The following is a 16,866-nucleotide window of genomic DNA, read 5'->3' on the forward strand; positions in this document are numbered from 1 at the left end:
ATTTATTTTCCGCCTACGATGCTCCAAAAATGTGTGTTAATTCATAATATAATTAATTTTAATTTATTCCCAATTTAATTTGGGCTAAATAAATTATTAATTAATTATGAAAAAAAATGGTCTAGTTAAACCGTATTGGTTGAACGAACCAGCCACCAATTGGATTGCCCAGGACCGTCCATATGCTGACCCAAACCAACATTTTAGCTAACTAATATAAGCTTGCAAAGAAGCCCTTAAAGAACGATTCAACTTGGAGGCCAAGGTTTTTCATAGTTTGTCAAAAATATGAGATTTCACTTTTTTGTTCTTCATCCCAAGTTTCTTCAAAGTTTTCACTTTTTTCTAAAAAAAAATTCTGATTTTTTTCCAATTTTTTACTTTTTGGATTTTCGGTAATTTCCTTTTTTGTATTTTTCTGCTTCTTTTTATATTTTTAATGTATTTTGAAAATAAAATTATATATGATAAATATAATGTAATATGTAATAAAAAAGTAACAAGTGATGGTAAATACCACTTTAATGCTGTTTGACCTTCCATTTCCCCATGTGCGGGTAGTCGGCTACTTTAACGGTCCGTTTGATTGTGGGATTTGATTTTTCGAAAATTATTTTTCAACTTTTTTAGTGTTTGTTTGGCAGAAAATATTTTTCATTTAAAAAATGAACTCTAAAACACGGAAAAATCTCTTACAATTTAGGGAAAATGCCTTACACTTTTCAATTTCCGTAAGACATTTTACTGGCTCTGCTCTCTATCTCTATCGATTTTCCAGACTCTCCTTCTTCTTTTCTTCTTTCAACTTCCCTGAGATTCTCATCTTTTTCTCTGATTTTCTTTATTTCCAGACAGCATATATTTCTTTTTTAGTTACTACCATCTCTTTTGGGCTTTCTAGTTTTGGCAAATTCTAAAGGAGCGATGGAGATTCGTTTCAACTTTCTTGACAAGGTTAGTACTTTCATCTTTTATCTCTTGGTAATTTGGCTGGTGATGTTTCTCTCCGTTATTTGGATCTGATGTTGATTTTATGTTTTAAAGTGCTTTGTTTTGTGTTTTGTTTTTTTTTTTTTTGCATTTTGCATTTTGCATTTTGCATTTTGGTGAAGTAGAGCACATAATTTCAGCAATTCCATGCAACTTCAACCTGAATTTAGGGTTTTTATTATGAACCGAACCCGTTTTGCAAAGATTTAAAACTATGGCATCTGTAATTTCTCTTGGGTATGCTATATATCTTTTCCATTTTTGTTTTCTCTATTTACCCGTTGAAGCTTCGCATGTTAACACTGAATGGAAAGCTATGTACCAAATTTTTATATGCTTATAGTCTAACCTAGAACGTTGACCCTTTGTTTATCATACAGTCACTATGAATCCATGACCAACTTGAACTAGTTCATTTAAGTGTCCATCTCTGTTTAATTAGGCTAGGATGCCGGATAGTTTTGTTGGTGTGTTATTTAAGTTCAATCTATTACTTCTTTAAAAGAGGTTTGTTTGCCAGATTTCAAGAACAGAAGTCTGGGATTAGCTTGATATACACCACAGACAATGCAGCTTTCCACCAATGCTGCTATCTGCTATATCTTACAGATTCCTTATCAACCAAATTCTTTGTTGCTTCATGATTTCGGTTTTCCCCTAATATGGGGTCAAAGCCTTCTATTCCATATAATATAATTGACTAAAGAATTGGTTTTTGAGACTAGAAATTTTCAGTCTCATATGATAAAAGTAATTTCATGGAAAAAGAGCTTACTATTCTATTTAGAATGATTAAAGGGATGCGACTTTATTTGTTACTGTGAAAAAGATTTGAGTTTTACTTTCTCTTCTTTTGTTGATCATTAAATTGATACAAATAAATGGTATTTTTTTATTGCAGTCATTTCAGATTAAAAGTCTTTTGATTGCAAAGGACCTTCCTTCTTATGTTTCTGATGGGGATTCCATTAAACAGTTTATAATTCTTCCAGAATTGAATCCAATAACTGGTTTCTTAAGGATAAATTGAGTTCTGGTATTGATTCATTATAAATTGGATTCTTAAGGATAAATTGGTCAAATTCTTTGTAATTTGAGTTGTGATAAATCAATTTCTTACTTGCTGGATTGATCTTATTCGGACAGTTATTTTAGTGTAGTCAAGCACCATATTTAGGCACCAATGGCAATACTGAGCTTGCAAAAGCCAACTTTCATTGAGGCACATGCATTTTGACAGAAAAAGCTCAAATATGTTTGTAGCTGTTGAATGCATATAACTTTCTAGTTTTTATTTGGCTGTTGAATGCTTGTTAATGAAAAGACAATTAAATAAGTTTGTAGTTGCTTCCTATGTTTCAATTTCTGCATTTTCTTTACTATGCTTTAGTAAACCAGAAGATTGAAGAGTTGATCTTCTGTTTGGGTTGTGATCTATCTTTGCAACTATTGAGTACTTTCATTTGTTAGTGTAATATATATACATATTTATATATATGTTTGCATTTGCCAGTATGTTTGCATTCATTAGCTAAATCGCGTGAATAAAATTTTAGAAAAATCAATTTAAAAATATAAAATTACTAATTTATAAAATAATAAATCTTATAGATAAATTTCGAGTAATACACCGCTTGATTGGTAATTTAAAAATCTGATATATAAATCTTATATTTAAAAGAAACCTTAAATAAAAAATAATGCTATTATAAAATTCACATAACATTTTCTTTTCAACTTGATTGATAATCAATTAGAATAATTTGTATATAGTGAAATTTAAGTCAAATATATATTTATATTTAAATAAAACCCACACATGATTTAAGTAAAGTGAAACTTAAAATAATTAAAATAATATATTTGAAAACTAATATTTGTGTGGCATTATTTTGTGTAGATGGATCGTAATCAACATCAAAATGCAATTGTTGGAGTCGTGGCTTCAGTTTTAGCTTTTGGGGCTATTTGGATTAAAAAATTAGAAACTAGAAAGGAAATTGCTTCTCGCCCTCGTGTGAATCGAGATTATGAAAGAGAAAATTATATTAATAATATTTTATATAGTGGTGACCAGTATTGTATTGATGTGATAAGGATGAGACCGATCGCTTTTTTTAATTTATGTGATATTCTTAGTAGGAATAATTTATTACAATCATCTAAATCTGTCAATATTAGGGAGCAAGTAGTTATATTTTTACATATAATTGGTCATAATGTAAGGTTTCGAGTGATTGGATCTAAATATTATAGATCAACTCAGACAGTTCACCATTACTTTAGGGTTGTATTGAGAGCTATTTTGAAATTGTATAGACTAGTTATTAGATTACCTGATGAGTCAACTCCTAGTGAAATTAGAAACAATCCAAGGTTTTATCCTTATTTTAAAGATTGTATTGGAGCATTAGATGGAACTCATATTCGTGCATCCGTTCCACTTAGCATGCAAGGAAGATTTCGTAGCCGTAAAGGGGGGACGACACAAAATGTATTGGCTGCCATTACATTTGATTTGAAATTTTCCTATGTTCTAGCTGGTTGGGAAGGTAGTGTACATGATTCTCGTATTTTAAGTGATGCACTTTCACGCACAAGAGGATTAAGAATTCCGAAAGGTAATATTTATCACAAATAGTTCTAGTAAGCTCATAGTTTATTAGTATTAATTATGTATTTTAAAATTGTAGGTAAATATTATCTTGCTGATGCTGGATATGGCATCCGAATTGGATGTATTACCCCATATCGTATTGTCCGATATCATTTAAAAGAGTTTGGTGCTGAAGGGCCTGAAAATGTAAAGGAACTCTTTAATCTTCGCCATTCATCATTACGGATCACTGTTGAACGTGTTTTTGGGATTTTGAAGAAACGGTTTCGTGTATTAGATGCTGAACCATTTTCGAATTTTTAAACTCAAGTAGATATAGTTTTGGCTTGTTGTATAATTCATAATCATATAATGGGAGTTGATCCTAGTGATTTACTTAATCAAGGATTATACGAGGCATCTGAGTCTGATTCGATAATACAAACTCTCACGGAGCGAGAAGAAAGACAAGAAGCAAGAGAATGGTCTGCTAAGAAAGATGAAATTGCACAAACTATGTGGACTGATTATATGGCTAGAAATATTAGGTAGATTTAGGGCTTAGGGTTATTGTTTCTATGTTATTATGTTTTAGTATTAAAATTGTTTTTTTTTTGTAAATGTTGGTTGGATAATGATATTGAAATTTTTTATAGTTTGTTGGATTTTGATATATGTCTTGAATTTGTTAGATATTGATTATGTTTTAACCTTGTTGGATATTGAATTTATTATTATGTTTTAAGCTTGTTGGATATTAAAATGATTGACAATGACAATTATTTAATGTAGAATGGGTAAGGGCAACAAAGAAGGGACTTCCAAGCAATTCAGGTGGACAAAACCGATGGAACATGTTTTCCTTGAAATTCTAGCAGAGGAGGCTCGAAAAGGAAATAAGCCTTCTAATACTTTCAAAGCAGTTTCTATTAATCGAGTTGTCGACGCCATTTCTGAAAGATTCCAAGTCCAATGCGATGCGAAGCATGTGGAAAATCATTTGAGGACAGTAAAAAACCAGTGGCAGATTATATGCAAAATTCGAGGTGAAAGTGGTTTTGGATGGGATGATAACATGAAAATGATCACATGTGATAGAGCGACATATGATGCAGCAGTGATGGTAATATATGTATATATATGTTAAGTATATTTCAATTGTTTTTTACTTGTTATTCTAATTGTGTATAATATCCAACAGGCACACAAGAAGTATGAACCATTTTTGAATAAAAGTATTATTGATCATTATGATGAAATGGCTTTGGTTGTTGGCAAAGATATGACAACAGGGAGTTTTGCCAGAACATTTGCTGACATAGATTTGGATGATGGTAATGAAGATTCAATGCTTATAGACTGCGACAATGAAGAGGCTGAAGAGGTAAGAACAAATGTATCTTCATCTGGCACATCCAAACGTAAAAGAAAAAGTGTTCAAGAAAGTCTCATTGATGAACAAATTAAATTTGTGGGTGAACAACTTGGCAAAATTGCTAATGCTTTGAAACAATTTACTGCCGATAAGACATCACAGCTTTACGAACAAGTGATGTCGATGGAGGAAGAAGGATTTGATGATGACTTATTGTGTTCTGTGTTTGATTATCTAGTGAATCATGAATCCGATGCCAAAGCTTTTTTAGTTAAAAGTAAGAAGCATAAAAAAATTTGGCTTCAAAAATTTTCTCAAGGTTGAAGATATTGATACTTTTATGTGGTGTAATATTATGCACTTGGGCAATGTTGTTAGTATGTGGTGTACTACTAATTATGTATTTGGATAATATTATAATTTCTAGTACTCATTGTGGTTTCGAAGCAATTTATAATTATTCAATACTTGTTTTTTTTAACACAATTACAAATAATTTATTTGATATTAGTTTTTTTCAATTTAGAACGATTAATATTGTAGCTTAATAATTGAATATTATTATAAATAAATCATTGCAATATATGTAAAAAAATTTAAAATATAAAAATTTATTAATATATATTAATATATGTAAAAACAACTTTTCCGGAAAATATTTTCAGGAAATCTGCCAAACAGCAGAAAATATTTTCCAGTAAATCATTTTACAGAAAAGTAAAACATTTTCCAGAAATCATTTTACGGAAAACATTTTACTGGCAATCAAACGGACCCTAAATCTTATCCTAACATTTCATAAACATGTGGGTTTTGTGTGCCTTGAACCAATTTGAACTCTTGAACTTGACTCAATTTCGGCTTGGTTTGGATTTGATTTTGGGCTTGACCCGATTTGAACCTCAAGCAATTTAGATTTGATCCGATTTAGACTAGGTTAATGAAAACCAAATAAAATATCTATTAAAGAAAACCCAAAACATTTTTATTCTCAAAATTATTTAAAAATTCTATTTCCCAAAAACCCAAATATCCGCCGGAATTTTTTAAAATTTAATTGAATTGGAATTCAACTTTAAAATTAACCTCAAAATAATTTTAAACTTAATTTAAATTCAATCTCATGAAATTCTCTTGCAAAATTAATTCAAGCCCAAAACTTGTAAAATCAATTTGATTTAGTCCCTATCTCAAAATTTAAATTTGATTTTAATGTTGAAGCTAAATTTATTTAACCTTAAAATAAAAAACAACCATATTGTAACTCTCATCCAACGATTTCAAAGTTTAATAAATTCACAACCTGTAAACCCAGACAAAATTAGATGTTTACAATAATGAAACATCTCTAGATAATGTAACATATAATTGTCTGTAAAAGTAAATATGTTGTAGAAATACACTAACTATCTATTATTCTTAAGTTTTATTAAAAACATATAGTTGTCTATGAGTGGAAATATATTGTGTAATTATTATCTTTTAATTTTGTTAACAGTCATTGCGAAAGAAAAATGTAGTGGAATTGAAAATTGCTTTTGCTTCAAACAGTCAAACTAACCAATGTGTTATAAAAGTAGATGACGCTAAATTAAACTAAAATCATTAAAAAAATTAAACATTCAACACTATTTGATCTCTTATTTTTAATGATTTATATATTACATATTTATTAGATTTATTGTTCGGTATTATTCATAGTGTATATGAATATGAATAGAAAATATACACATGGGTGTTAATTCAAATACTTTAGATATTGTAATTCGAATAATTTTGGACATTCCATTTATATATTTAAAATTATTATTTTTAATCTAAAATTTTAGTTTTCAAACAAAATTATAATATTTTTAGGAATTTAATTAATGAAGTAATTTATTTGTAGTTGTATATAAAATTATGATAATATTAGTAAATACAATATGTATTTTTATCTATATATAGATTGTAAATATATATATATATTTGACAACAAGAACAAAATTAAATGAAAGCAATGAGATGGCGGCAATAGTTGAATAAAAATGCACCAACAAATTAATGGAATTGGTGGCAACAGTTGCAGCAACAAAAACAAAAACAAAAACAAATATTGAACTAAATAGCTACTTATAAACGACTATTGAAGCTCAAACTGCTACAAACCAATTGGCAAGGAAGCAGCTAAAAGAGAACTCTCTGGCTGTTCTCTTCTTCTACTTGTTCCCTTCTTTATTTTTTTACCCATGATTATGAAAATATCTAACAGTCCAATATTACTTAATAGAGCTAACTTGATATATAATTCTAACACTTAAATGATAATTAATATAAATAAATTGTAATTTATTAATGTAAAATAATAAAAAAAGATGTACCTCAAAAATATAATACCAAATAAAACTATGAATTAATTAAATAATACTAGATGAGGTTAATTGTGATTTGAAGTTTTATCATAAAATAATATAAATTTATCAAAAGGAAAAATATTATCACTACCATAGGCTTCTTCCTTACACAGCGGGTAAATACCCTTTTCACTATTTATTTTATGTAATCACTTCTATATAATTATGAAGAAAACTTATGTCTAGACTTCTTTTATTATATAACCCCTATTTTATGTAAAAAATTATTATAATTATTTTAAAATGTCAATTTAATAATATAATGGAAAATAAATTATATTTTTATCAGTTCAAAAGTTTCTCTTAATTTTTAGTTAGTTTTAATAATATAATTTTAATGGTTGTTATATATAATTGATAATCATAATTTCTTTTAATTTTTAAATAATATATAAATTTGGACTATATAAGAAAGTAAACTCTAATACTAATTTTAAAAAATAAAAATAAAAATAGGTAAAGTAACATGCACCAATTAGAATAATAATTCAAGATAAATATAAAAGATATTTACACTAAATTAATAAACACATTTAATAATAGTGAATAAATAATCATTGTTAAGGGCAAAATATAATTAAAAGCCCTTTTTTTAATATTTACCGAAATGGGCCCGGTAAATAAATATTTACCGGAATGGGCACTTTTTCCCAAAAACGCGTCCACGTCAGCGCGATGTCAGGGTACGTGACAGGAAAACGTGTCCTCAATGGCGCGCTTTGTCCACATGGACAAAAAGCGCGCTGACGTGGATGCGTTTTGTTGCCACGTCAGCGCGTCCCAGGGGACGCGTTTTCCCCGCGGGTGAATAGTGCAAATGGTCATTGTTTTGACCATTGTCCCCCCAACGGTAAAAATATATATATAAAAACCCCCCACCCCTTCATTTTTTTTTCACAAATTAATTCTTTCTCAATTATTTTCTCAATTTCCTCTCAAATTGCTCTCAATTTCCTTCTAAATTTCTCTCAAATCTATATTTAATCTCAATCTGCTCTCAATTTCCTCTTAAATTTCTCTTAAATCCCTATTTTTAATTATTTTTAAAAAAATTTAATTTTTTAAAATTTTTTTTAAAATCGTAAAAATTTGTACGAAACAATGGCCGGAGAATTGATCCGTCTTGATAACAAGCACATATCCGTCGAACAAATGAAAATGGTAAGTGTTAAATTTATTTTTTAAATATTATTTAAGATTTTTTTATTTATGCATTTTAAATAATTATTAATTTATTATTTGTTATAAAAGTCTGTAGATCGGATATTGGAATGCTATATCCGGAATATGCATGGTCCTCCGTCACTGTTGGTAGAGAATTACCTGCGGGAAGCGGATTTTTGGCACGTCGCGACGGTAGGCCGGGGATGCAAGTTGGACCCGAAACTTATCAGTGCGTTGGTTGAGAGGTGGAGACCCGAGACGCACACATTTCATCTTCCATGTGGAGAGTGCACTATCACTTTGGAAGATGCCAAACTGCAATTGGGATTACCGGTGGACGGGTACCCAATCACTAGGTCTGTTCAACTGGCGATTGGAGAGCGGTGTGCTATGAGCTTTTGGGCGCTCGTGGCAACAAAATGCGTCCACGTCAGCTCGCTTTCTGTCCACGTGGACAAAACACGCCCTTGAGGACACGTTTTCCTGTCACATACCTTGACATCGCGCTGACATGGACTCGTTTTCGGTGAAAAGGGCCCATTCCGATAAAAAATTATTTATCGGGCCCATTTTGGTAAATATTAAAAAAAACTTTTAATTGTATTTTGCCCAAAAATTTCTCCAAATTCGTATTCGTGCTTCTTATATAGATTATAGATAGTTTATTTCATATTTCAACTTTTATACACATTTCTAATTAAATTAGTGTCCATGAAACTCAATCCAACACTTAAATAATAAATAAATTATTAGTATTTCACAAATTAATTAAATTGAGTAAAAGCACTTTAAAATTTTCAAGTTATAGACTCACTCCAAAAATTGTGTTAAAAAGGCCCAAAACTGAACCAATCGAATTGAATTCCTACTAAATAAAAAAACGAATCCAATTTAATAGAAACGTAGTATGATGTATAAATACCAAAAATAGAATTTTTGTAAAACAAAAATAATACTAAAATGGATTATACTACGATAAGAGAGATACATGGATTACAATTTCAAAGCAGCAATAGCTTCAGGTTTGAAATCAACCCTTAAACTCAGAACTCTCCTAACCTCAGCAGGTGTCAGTCTCCAGGTCATAGGCCCTGAGTTTTCGCCCCAGAAATCCAGAATCTCCGACACCTTTTCCAAGTTGAGTATGGTTGCCATCTGTGTAAGACGAGCAAATTTGTCTCTCACGGTCCTCTGCGTCATCCCAGAAAAATGGCTTACCAACGCTCGGGTATCTCTGTCAAGCTGAAGGCCACCGAGTTGACTAAACCGTTTCTGCATCATAATCACTTCCAACCTCTTCACAATGAAGTCGATTACCAAATGTACAAATGAATCGTAGTTGTTAGTAGTCATCAGGGGTTGGAGCCAAGCCACATTGATTTCAAAAGCATGAAGAAGTCTCTGTACCCAAGGATCATTCACCTCGTTCTCGGCATATTCAGACTCTGATAGTTCATAGCTGATGGTTGCTACACTGTCTAGTACCGGACGGATTTGAGGTGTCACAGTTGCCGCTAGTTGCTCCATACCAGCATTCTGGGCTTGCTTGAAAGTGTTGCTCAAGTCAGCCAACTCGGACAAACAAGATTTTACCTTTTCCCTTTCAGTTGGTGCAGGAAAGACCTAAAGAGAAAGAAAACAGCACCTTCGATGCAGTACTTGGATAACACGATAAATATGAAAAAAAAAAAAAAAAAAAAAGAGGCACAAGCCATAGAAGCCACTAATTGTAGAAGTAAATAACTAAATACTTTACACGAAGTTACACACTACCAGGCATGCAACCAAAGCCAAGCAAATTATTAAAAGAAGCGATTAGTTTTATAAAAGGAAAATGACCAAAGGAAACAGGCATTATAAAGTAAACTCTTTTCCGGAAGAAGAAAAAAAAGGACAAAGAACAACTAATAGCAGTGTGGTAGTATTTACTAAAAATACAAAATACTTAAGGTAAAATAGAGCCAATTTCTTTTATCACGAACCCTGAGTTAATCATGAGAAAATACAATAGTGACACCATAAAAGTCTATCATATTATGTACCGAAACTCTAGCTTAGCTCCACATACCTCTATTCCAACGTTAAACATAAGGGCTGCAGGATATCAAACTCTTCCGAACTGGTGTGAATTCTACTCTGAACTGTTTCTCATTTTTGGTGCATGAGCCATTCAGTCTTATGCTCAGCAAGAAGCAATAACCGGCACCAAGTTTTTCCATTTTATATGTAGAAATTACAGCTTATCTAGTAATACGGCCAATCCGCATACCTCTATTCCAACATTAAACATAAGGACTGCAGCTTAGCAGAACCACCATGAATTCCTACTCTGAATTGTTTCTCATTTTAAGTGCATGAGCCAATCAGTCTTATGCTCAGCAAGAAGCAATAATTGGCACCAAAGCTAGCTCAAGGGAAACAGTCTAAGAAAATTATAAATTTCTTACTTGCCTAATATTCAACAATATGAAATACTCCAGTATTAAATCTACAGGTACTCTTGGATGCATTAATGTCAACCGTTTTACTTCTTCTGCAACGCCCAGCAGTAAAATGGATTATAGCTTGAAATATTGGGAAAATAATAAGTTCAGTATTGAAGCCATTGTTGTCGGACATGCAAGGTGCACACTAGGCACTAGAACACTTATCTTGCCAGAAGTGCAAGGGACAAAAAGAGTGCTCTCCTGTTAAAGTAAGATGCAATATGTATGCGCTTATCTGTGTCCGTGTATGTAAATGAACTTGAGATATATGATTATGACAATGAACTCTAAAGAATGGTCTAGTTTCTCTACAAAACAAGAAAAAATTTCTTTTTCTTTTGCTAGCCAATCTGCATGGTTTCCTTTTGATCCCATGTTTGCTGTTAAATACTCAAAATTTGAGTAGGGAGTTTTATATTATCTGCTTATTAGTAAAACCACAACTAACGGAAAAAAGTTAAAAGAAATTAAAGACCAAGACAATCAAGTGGGCTTTTCTTTGCATCTATTACCTTACAAAAAAGCATGCCAAGATTTCTTGTATATCATTCTATAAGTAATATCGAATCGAACCTAGGACTTGGTCCTAATGGTTCACCCACCCCCTTTAGGTGGACTTCCTGTAATGCTGGGGTTCGGTTTCCAGCTCCTCCTACATATCCAAAGAAGTCAGCCTAACACTTGCATGTAAACTCCCAAAGCATTAAGTTAAAGTTATCAAAACATTAGCCAGTTGATACAATCATAACATCAATATCCAACCCACCATTTGTGGCTAAATAATATAAATTTTAATCCAAAGCGAAAGGAGATAATAATGATCCTTTATGAATTTTATTTTAATAGTTCATTTCCTATTTTCCTTTCCCTTTCTGAGCCTCTAAGAACCTTGCCTCTAAATCTGAACCTTCTTAAATTGTAATGCTACTATGCATTATGGAGAACCAGCAATGTTTCACAAATCCTAACACTAGAAAGAATAAGCCATTTCCTTCAAATAAGTAAACAACAATCTTGAAAGATCAATAATATGCATGCAGCAGCTGATTGGAACATAAGCAAATTAGAACAAAAAGAAACTATACAACTGACCTCCGCACACTGCTCTTCAATTTCATGTTTTAGTTTCAGGACATACTCACTGCTCAGATCTATATTATTCAGGGCTGTAGCAATCTCCGTCCCAGTCTTTTGAACACCAACACCACCCAAGAACAACTTTGGCCCAAGATTCGGTTCTCTTACTTTCAGTTGCAAGGCTTCATAGTATTCATTATTCAGCAAACTACTGGCACCACTCAGTACTGCAACTACAGAGCTAATATTCGAAGTAGAAATAGCCCTTCTCAAGCAACTTTGCAAAACATAAAACACATCGTCCACCATTGAAGTAGTAAGGCTATCAGGTACAAGCTCATCGATCCCTATGGCTTTCCTCACGTTTTCCACCATAAAGAACCCCTCTAAAATCACATAAAAGCCAGTAATATCTTGAGCAACTTTGCTAAAACTTCCTGTCCTAAAAGCTTTTGTAGCCCGTGGGACTAAATCCGGATCAACTGTTGTCATCCCCTTGATCTTTGAAACCATGTATTGGGTGTAATCTTCACCAAGTTGCATCAATGACAATATTTCTTCTAAATACAACTCAATCTCTCTTGGGTTAGGTCCTTCAGGTGCTCCAACAGTTAACAAATTCTTATTTGAGAATTGATTTCAGAAGACAATTTAGCCAATTTCCTAAATTCCATATATTTTTCAAGATTAAAGAACCCCTTGAATCACATTCCTCTTGTAGCTCAAAAATGGCATACACCACTCCGTCTTCTCCGCAAAGAGTCCGTAAAATCTCATCATTTTCCTCAACAGCTAAAACTATATCTTTAAACAAATTAGTCAAACACCCAACAAAATTTACCTGGTTATTCTGATTTTGCCCATTACTTTGTTCCATCAACTCAACCAAATTCTCATACTCTAGCCTTGATCTCATCCCGATCACTTTCTTCAAATACCCAACATAAACTTGCAACCCTTCTTCCTCAAGACCCAAAGGAGAATACAGCTTAATGAATCTCAGGATTGTAGCATGATCCCTCTGATCCACGGCTGCCATTAATTTTTTCTTTACAATCCCTTCCAGTTGCTTCTTTGAGGCTAACAACTGTTCCCTATGGTCTGATCCGGAATCCTTAAACTTATTATCGATCTCCAAAAATGTCCTTACGTAGTTCGTGGCTGACTCGTAGTCCTCAGCGTCGAGAGCGCTTTTGACGCCGCCGATGCAATTCCCTCTCTCCACAATGGCATCGATGCGGAGGAGCGTGGAGTTGACGCGTGACTGAGCGAGGTCGAGCTCGCGGACCTTGCGGCTGACTTGGTCAGCGAGATGGCAGGTGGAGGTAACGTTAGAGAGCATGTGGTCAGATTCAGCCTTGACAATGTCGAGAACGTCGGCAGATCTTTGGAGGTTGTTTAGGCTCTTGTCGAGGTCGGTGCGCTGGGAGAGGAGGGTGTCTAGGTCCACATCGAGGGCGCGTTGGTAGGCGATGCACTCGTGAAGGAGGCGCGTCATGGCCCCCACGTCGGTGAGGGATCGGACGTAGTCGACTGCCTCGGGAGTTCCGAATTTCATGGTTGATGCGGAGGTATCGTCGTGCTGCTCCGTCGCTTCGGACTCGTACGGTGTCGACAACATTTCTCTCCCCTAACTTTCAAGAAACAAATTACTTACAAGCTAATTTAGATTTAGTTTTAGTTTTGGTATTTCAGTTTTAACTTGAAAGTTTTTAAAGATTTTTTATGGCGAAGAGGGAGCGATGCGAGAGTTCTACAGCTTCGGCTAAGGTTTAACCAGCAGCTAGTCACTTATCAAACAAATTAAAATAGCATCCAATTACAAGGAAAAGTATTTGATTTAGGGCTAGTTTAGATGGGCAATGTGTTTAACTTCGGTGAGCTTAAAAATAATAGTGGCGGTGAGATTAGTTACTGTAGCGGTGAGATTGGATCTGTAGCGATGAGATTGGAAAGAATGGTGGAGTATGTGTTTGGATTTAAACGCAACTGTAGGCGTGAAGTGAGAATAAAAAGTAACTATTAAAGACATCAGATTAGAATTGATATATAATAGAAGTTATTTAAATTATTTTACTTTTTTAAAATTATTAAAATACGTGAATTTATAAATTCATTTAATAAAATATTAAAATGTATCTTTCAATATTTTAATGAATTATATAATTAATTTAAATTATTTATTAGATAAAATGATAATTATTTTTAATTTTTTATAGTTAGATATTTTTTTATAACAATAATAAATATTATTTTCACAAATAGTAACATTATACTTGGATCAAATTTTGAAGTATCTAAATGGATGATTTTTAATAAAAAAATATAGTAACATAAGACATAACAAGTTTCCTTATTACTAGAAATTAGGTTATAATACAAAATGTTTTTACAAATATGGATTTATTAAACTAGTTGCAATGGTTTCCCTTAACATCGTGATTTCAAGGTCACTTTCTCTGTTAGAAGAACTCGATTCACCTCTGTCAAACTGTCTTGAAGAGACTGGCATGTCGGGTATATTCTCAAATTCTCGAAAATCCTCATCATTTGACCAAACATGTCTTCGAATGTAATTATGCAAAACCATTGTTGCAATAATTATTAAAACTTGCTTGTTGAATGAATAACTTGGAATATCTCTTAATATTGGCCTTTTTTTTTCCACACTCCAAATGTTCGTTCAATCACAGAGCGTAACGAAGAATGTGCATGATTAAAGATTTCTTTTTTTCCAGATACTTGATGATTACCTCGACGAAAATCAGGTAAATGATATCGTTCCCCCTATATGGACCTAGAAAACCTGCCATTTGTGGATATCCTGAATCCACAAGATAATATTTTCCTACAAAAAAGTAAAACATAATATCAAGTTTAAAAATAAATTAAAAATTTTAATTTTTTTTATGAAAAAAGTAATTAAAAAATTAAAGTTCAACTTGGTGGAGGGTGTGGTAACTTTAACTCTTATTTTCTAAGTGCTTGCAAAAAAATTCTGCTATCATGTGCTGTTCCTTCCAAACCAGAAAATGCAAAAATAAAGCACATGTTGAAGTCACAAACTACCATAATATTTTGAGTTGCTTCACCTTTCCGTCCAATATAAAGTATTTGACAAGAAGGCGAAATGCATGCTTTTATGTGTGTTCCATCTATGGCCCCAATACAATCCTTTAAAATAAATACAAGTAATGAGATACAAGTTAGAAATAATTTATGTTTTAAAAATATAAAGATTGTGTAAATTTTACCTTAAAGTGAGGTCAATATCTTATATCATGTCGAATATGGTTTGGTACTTCCTCGAATTGACCTTCAGTGGGTTTAATCATGTTTGTTCTCATTCAAGCAAATATATGCAACATATCAGTAAAAATTCGACTAACAGTTTCCCCAGATCGTTGAAATTGCTCTGGTGCATTTGAATTTGATTCTCTATTTCCAAGAATGTACAATGATAATGCTAACTTCTCCATCACCGATACTTTCTCATTCTTTAAGCCATAATTTGTTTGCAAATCATGCAACAAGCTGTGAAATATATTTTTTGGCATCCTAAAACTATTCATGCAACGATCATCGTGCCCATTTAATACTTCGTCCACCCACATTTGACCTGTATAATTTGAATCCATACGCGGTTGCATAGTGAAATAAGTTTCATGGTGTACCAATACACTGCTTAACACATATTCTTCCTCTTCATGATAATTGTTGTGCTCAACTTGGGTAACAATTGTCGCTATTCTTAGTTGAGCTTCTTCACTTAATTCAGGGGTATCATAATTCATATCAAAACTATTATATATATTGTTAAATTCATCCATAACCTGAAAAAGTAATCAAATGAAAATAAATTAATATTTCGTGACATTCTATACAACACAGAAACTTGATTAAAAGCATAGCATAAAAATACCAAACATAAAAAGTATCATACATTAGTTTTACATATAAAAAGTAGTATAGTTATATTACAATAATAATTCTAAGAAGCTTATGGTGGAGGTGGTTGATGGTATGGTTGGAAGGGAAATGAGGATGTTGCTACCAAGGATGAAAATGATGCAATTGGATTTTGTTCAGCATACTCACGTCGAAGCCACCAAACCCTATCATCTGGATCTAAGTTCAAAAACACTTCTCGTTTCACTGGTACTTGAAACATTTTGGTGGCAAAATACTACAATTCATCTTTTTTTGGAATTTCATCTCCCAAAGCACGCAAAGCATCCATTGCATTTGAAATAGTATATTGAAAGTGAGGAAAAATAATTTCATTCACTGACTTCCTTAGACTAGCCATACTCTCACACAATTTCTCAATCTAAGTAGTTAATGTATTTCTTTATGATTTTCTACTTGAACTTGATTTTTTCCTTTACCGTGTACAACCCTAAGTGTTTGCTTTCTTCGATTAGGAATTTCATAAGAAGGGTTTGATGGTACCTCATCAGGAGGAATACCTTCATTCTCGTTACTATGTTCATTTGAACCACCAAAACCCTCATTAGGTGCATCATCTCCCATAGGAACCCCACTTGGAAGAACACCAGAAGAAGGTGCCCATGCGTTCTCTCCAGTGACTACAATGCCAACAAACATTTGTTACATTAACTCATTCAATCGTGGTTCAATTCCTTTATTCTTAAATCCTTTAAAATCAGGATTTTCCTACATAAAATGTTAAATGTTAAATGTTATACTAAGATTTTTATAATTGTAAATTATTAATTTCAATAAACTTTATGCATTAAAATAATGATAAAGTTAACACTAACT

The 16,866-nt window shown here is 32.3% G+C and overlaps 2 protein-coding genes across 2 annotated transcripts; one reads left to right on the forward strand and one right to left on the reverse strand.

Annotated features, from left to right (window-relative positions):
• Window positions 1-670: 670 nt before the first annotated feature.
• LOC121214662 (uncharacterized) lies at window positions 671-5,407 on the forward strand. Its single transcript, XM_041088572.1, has 3 exons — window positions 671-954; window positions 4,379-4,709; window positions 4,788-5,407. Exons 2-3 carry the CDS (start codon window positions 4,380-4,382, stop codon window positions 5,283-5,285), a joined length of 828 nt encoding a protein of 275 aa, XP_040944506.1. The 5' UTR covers window positions 671-954; window position 4,379; the 3' UTR covers window positions 5,286-5,407.
• Window positions 5,408-9,408: 4,001 nt separating this feature from the next.
• Window positions 9,409-13,866, reverse strand: LOC107910613 (conserved oligomeric Golgi complex subunit 4). Its single transcript, XM_016838520.2, is given in 4 exon segments — window positions 9,409-10,141; window positions 12,097-12,710; window positions 12,713-12,763; window positions 12,766-13,866. Coding segments are annotated over 4 exon segments (2,232 nt in total). The 5' UTR covers window positions 13,703-13,866; the 3' UTR covers window positions 9,409-9,511.
• Window positions 13,867-16,866: the final 3,000 nt, after the last annotated feature.

The sequence above is a fragment of the Gossypium hirsutum genome, chromosome D02, assembly GCF_007990345.1.
Source record: "Gossypium hirsutum isolate 1008001.06 chromosome D02, Gossypium_hirsutum_v2.1, whole genome shotgun sequence".
Taxonomy (NCBI): Eukaryota; Viridiplantae; Streptophyta; class Magnoliopsida; order Malvales; family Malvaceae; genus Gossypium; species Gossypium hirsutum.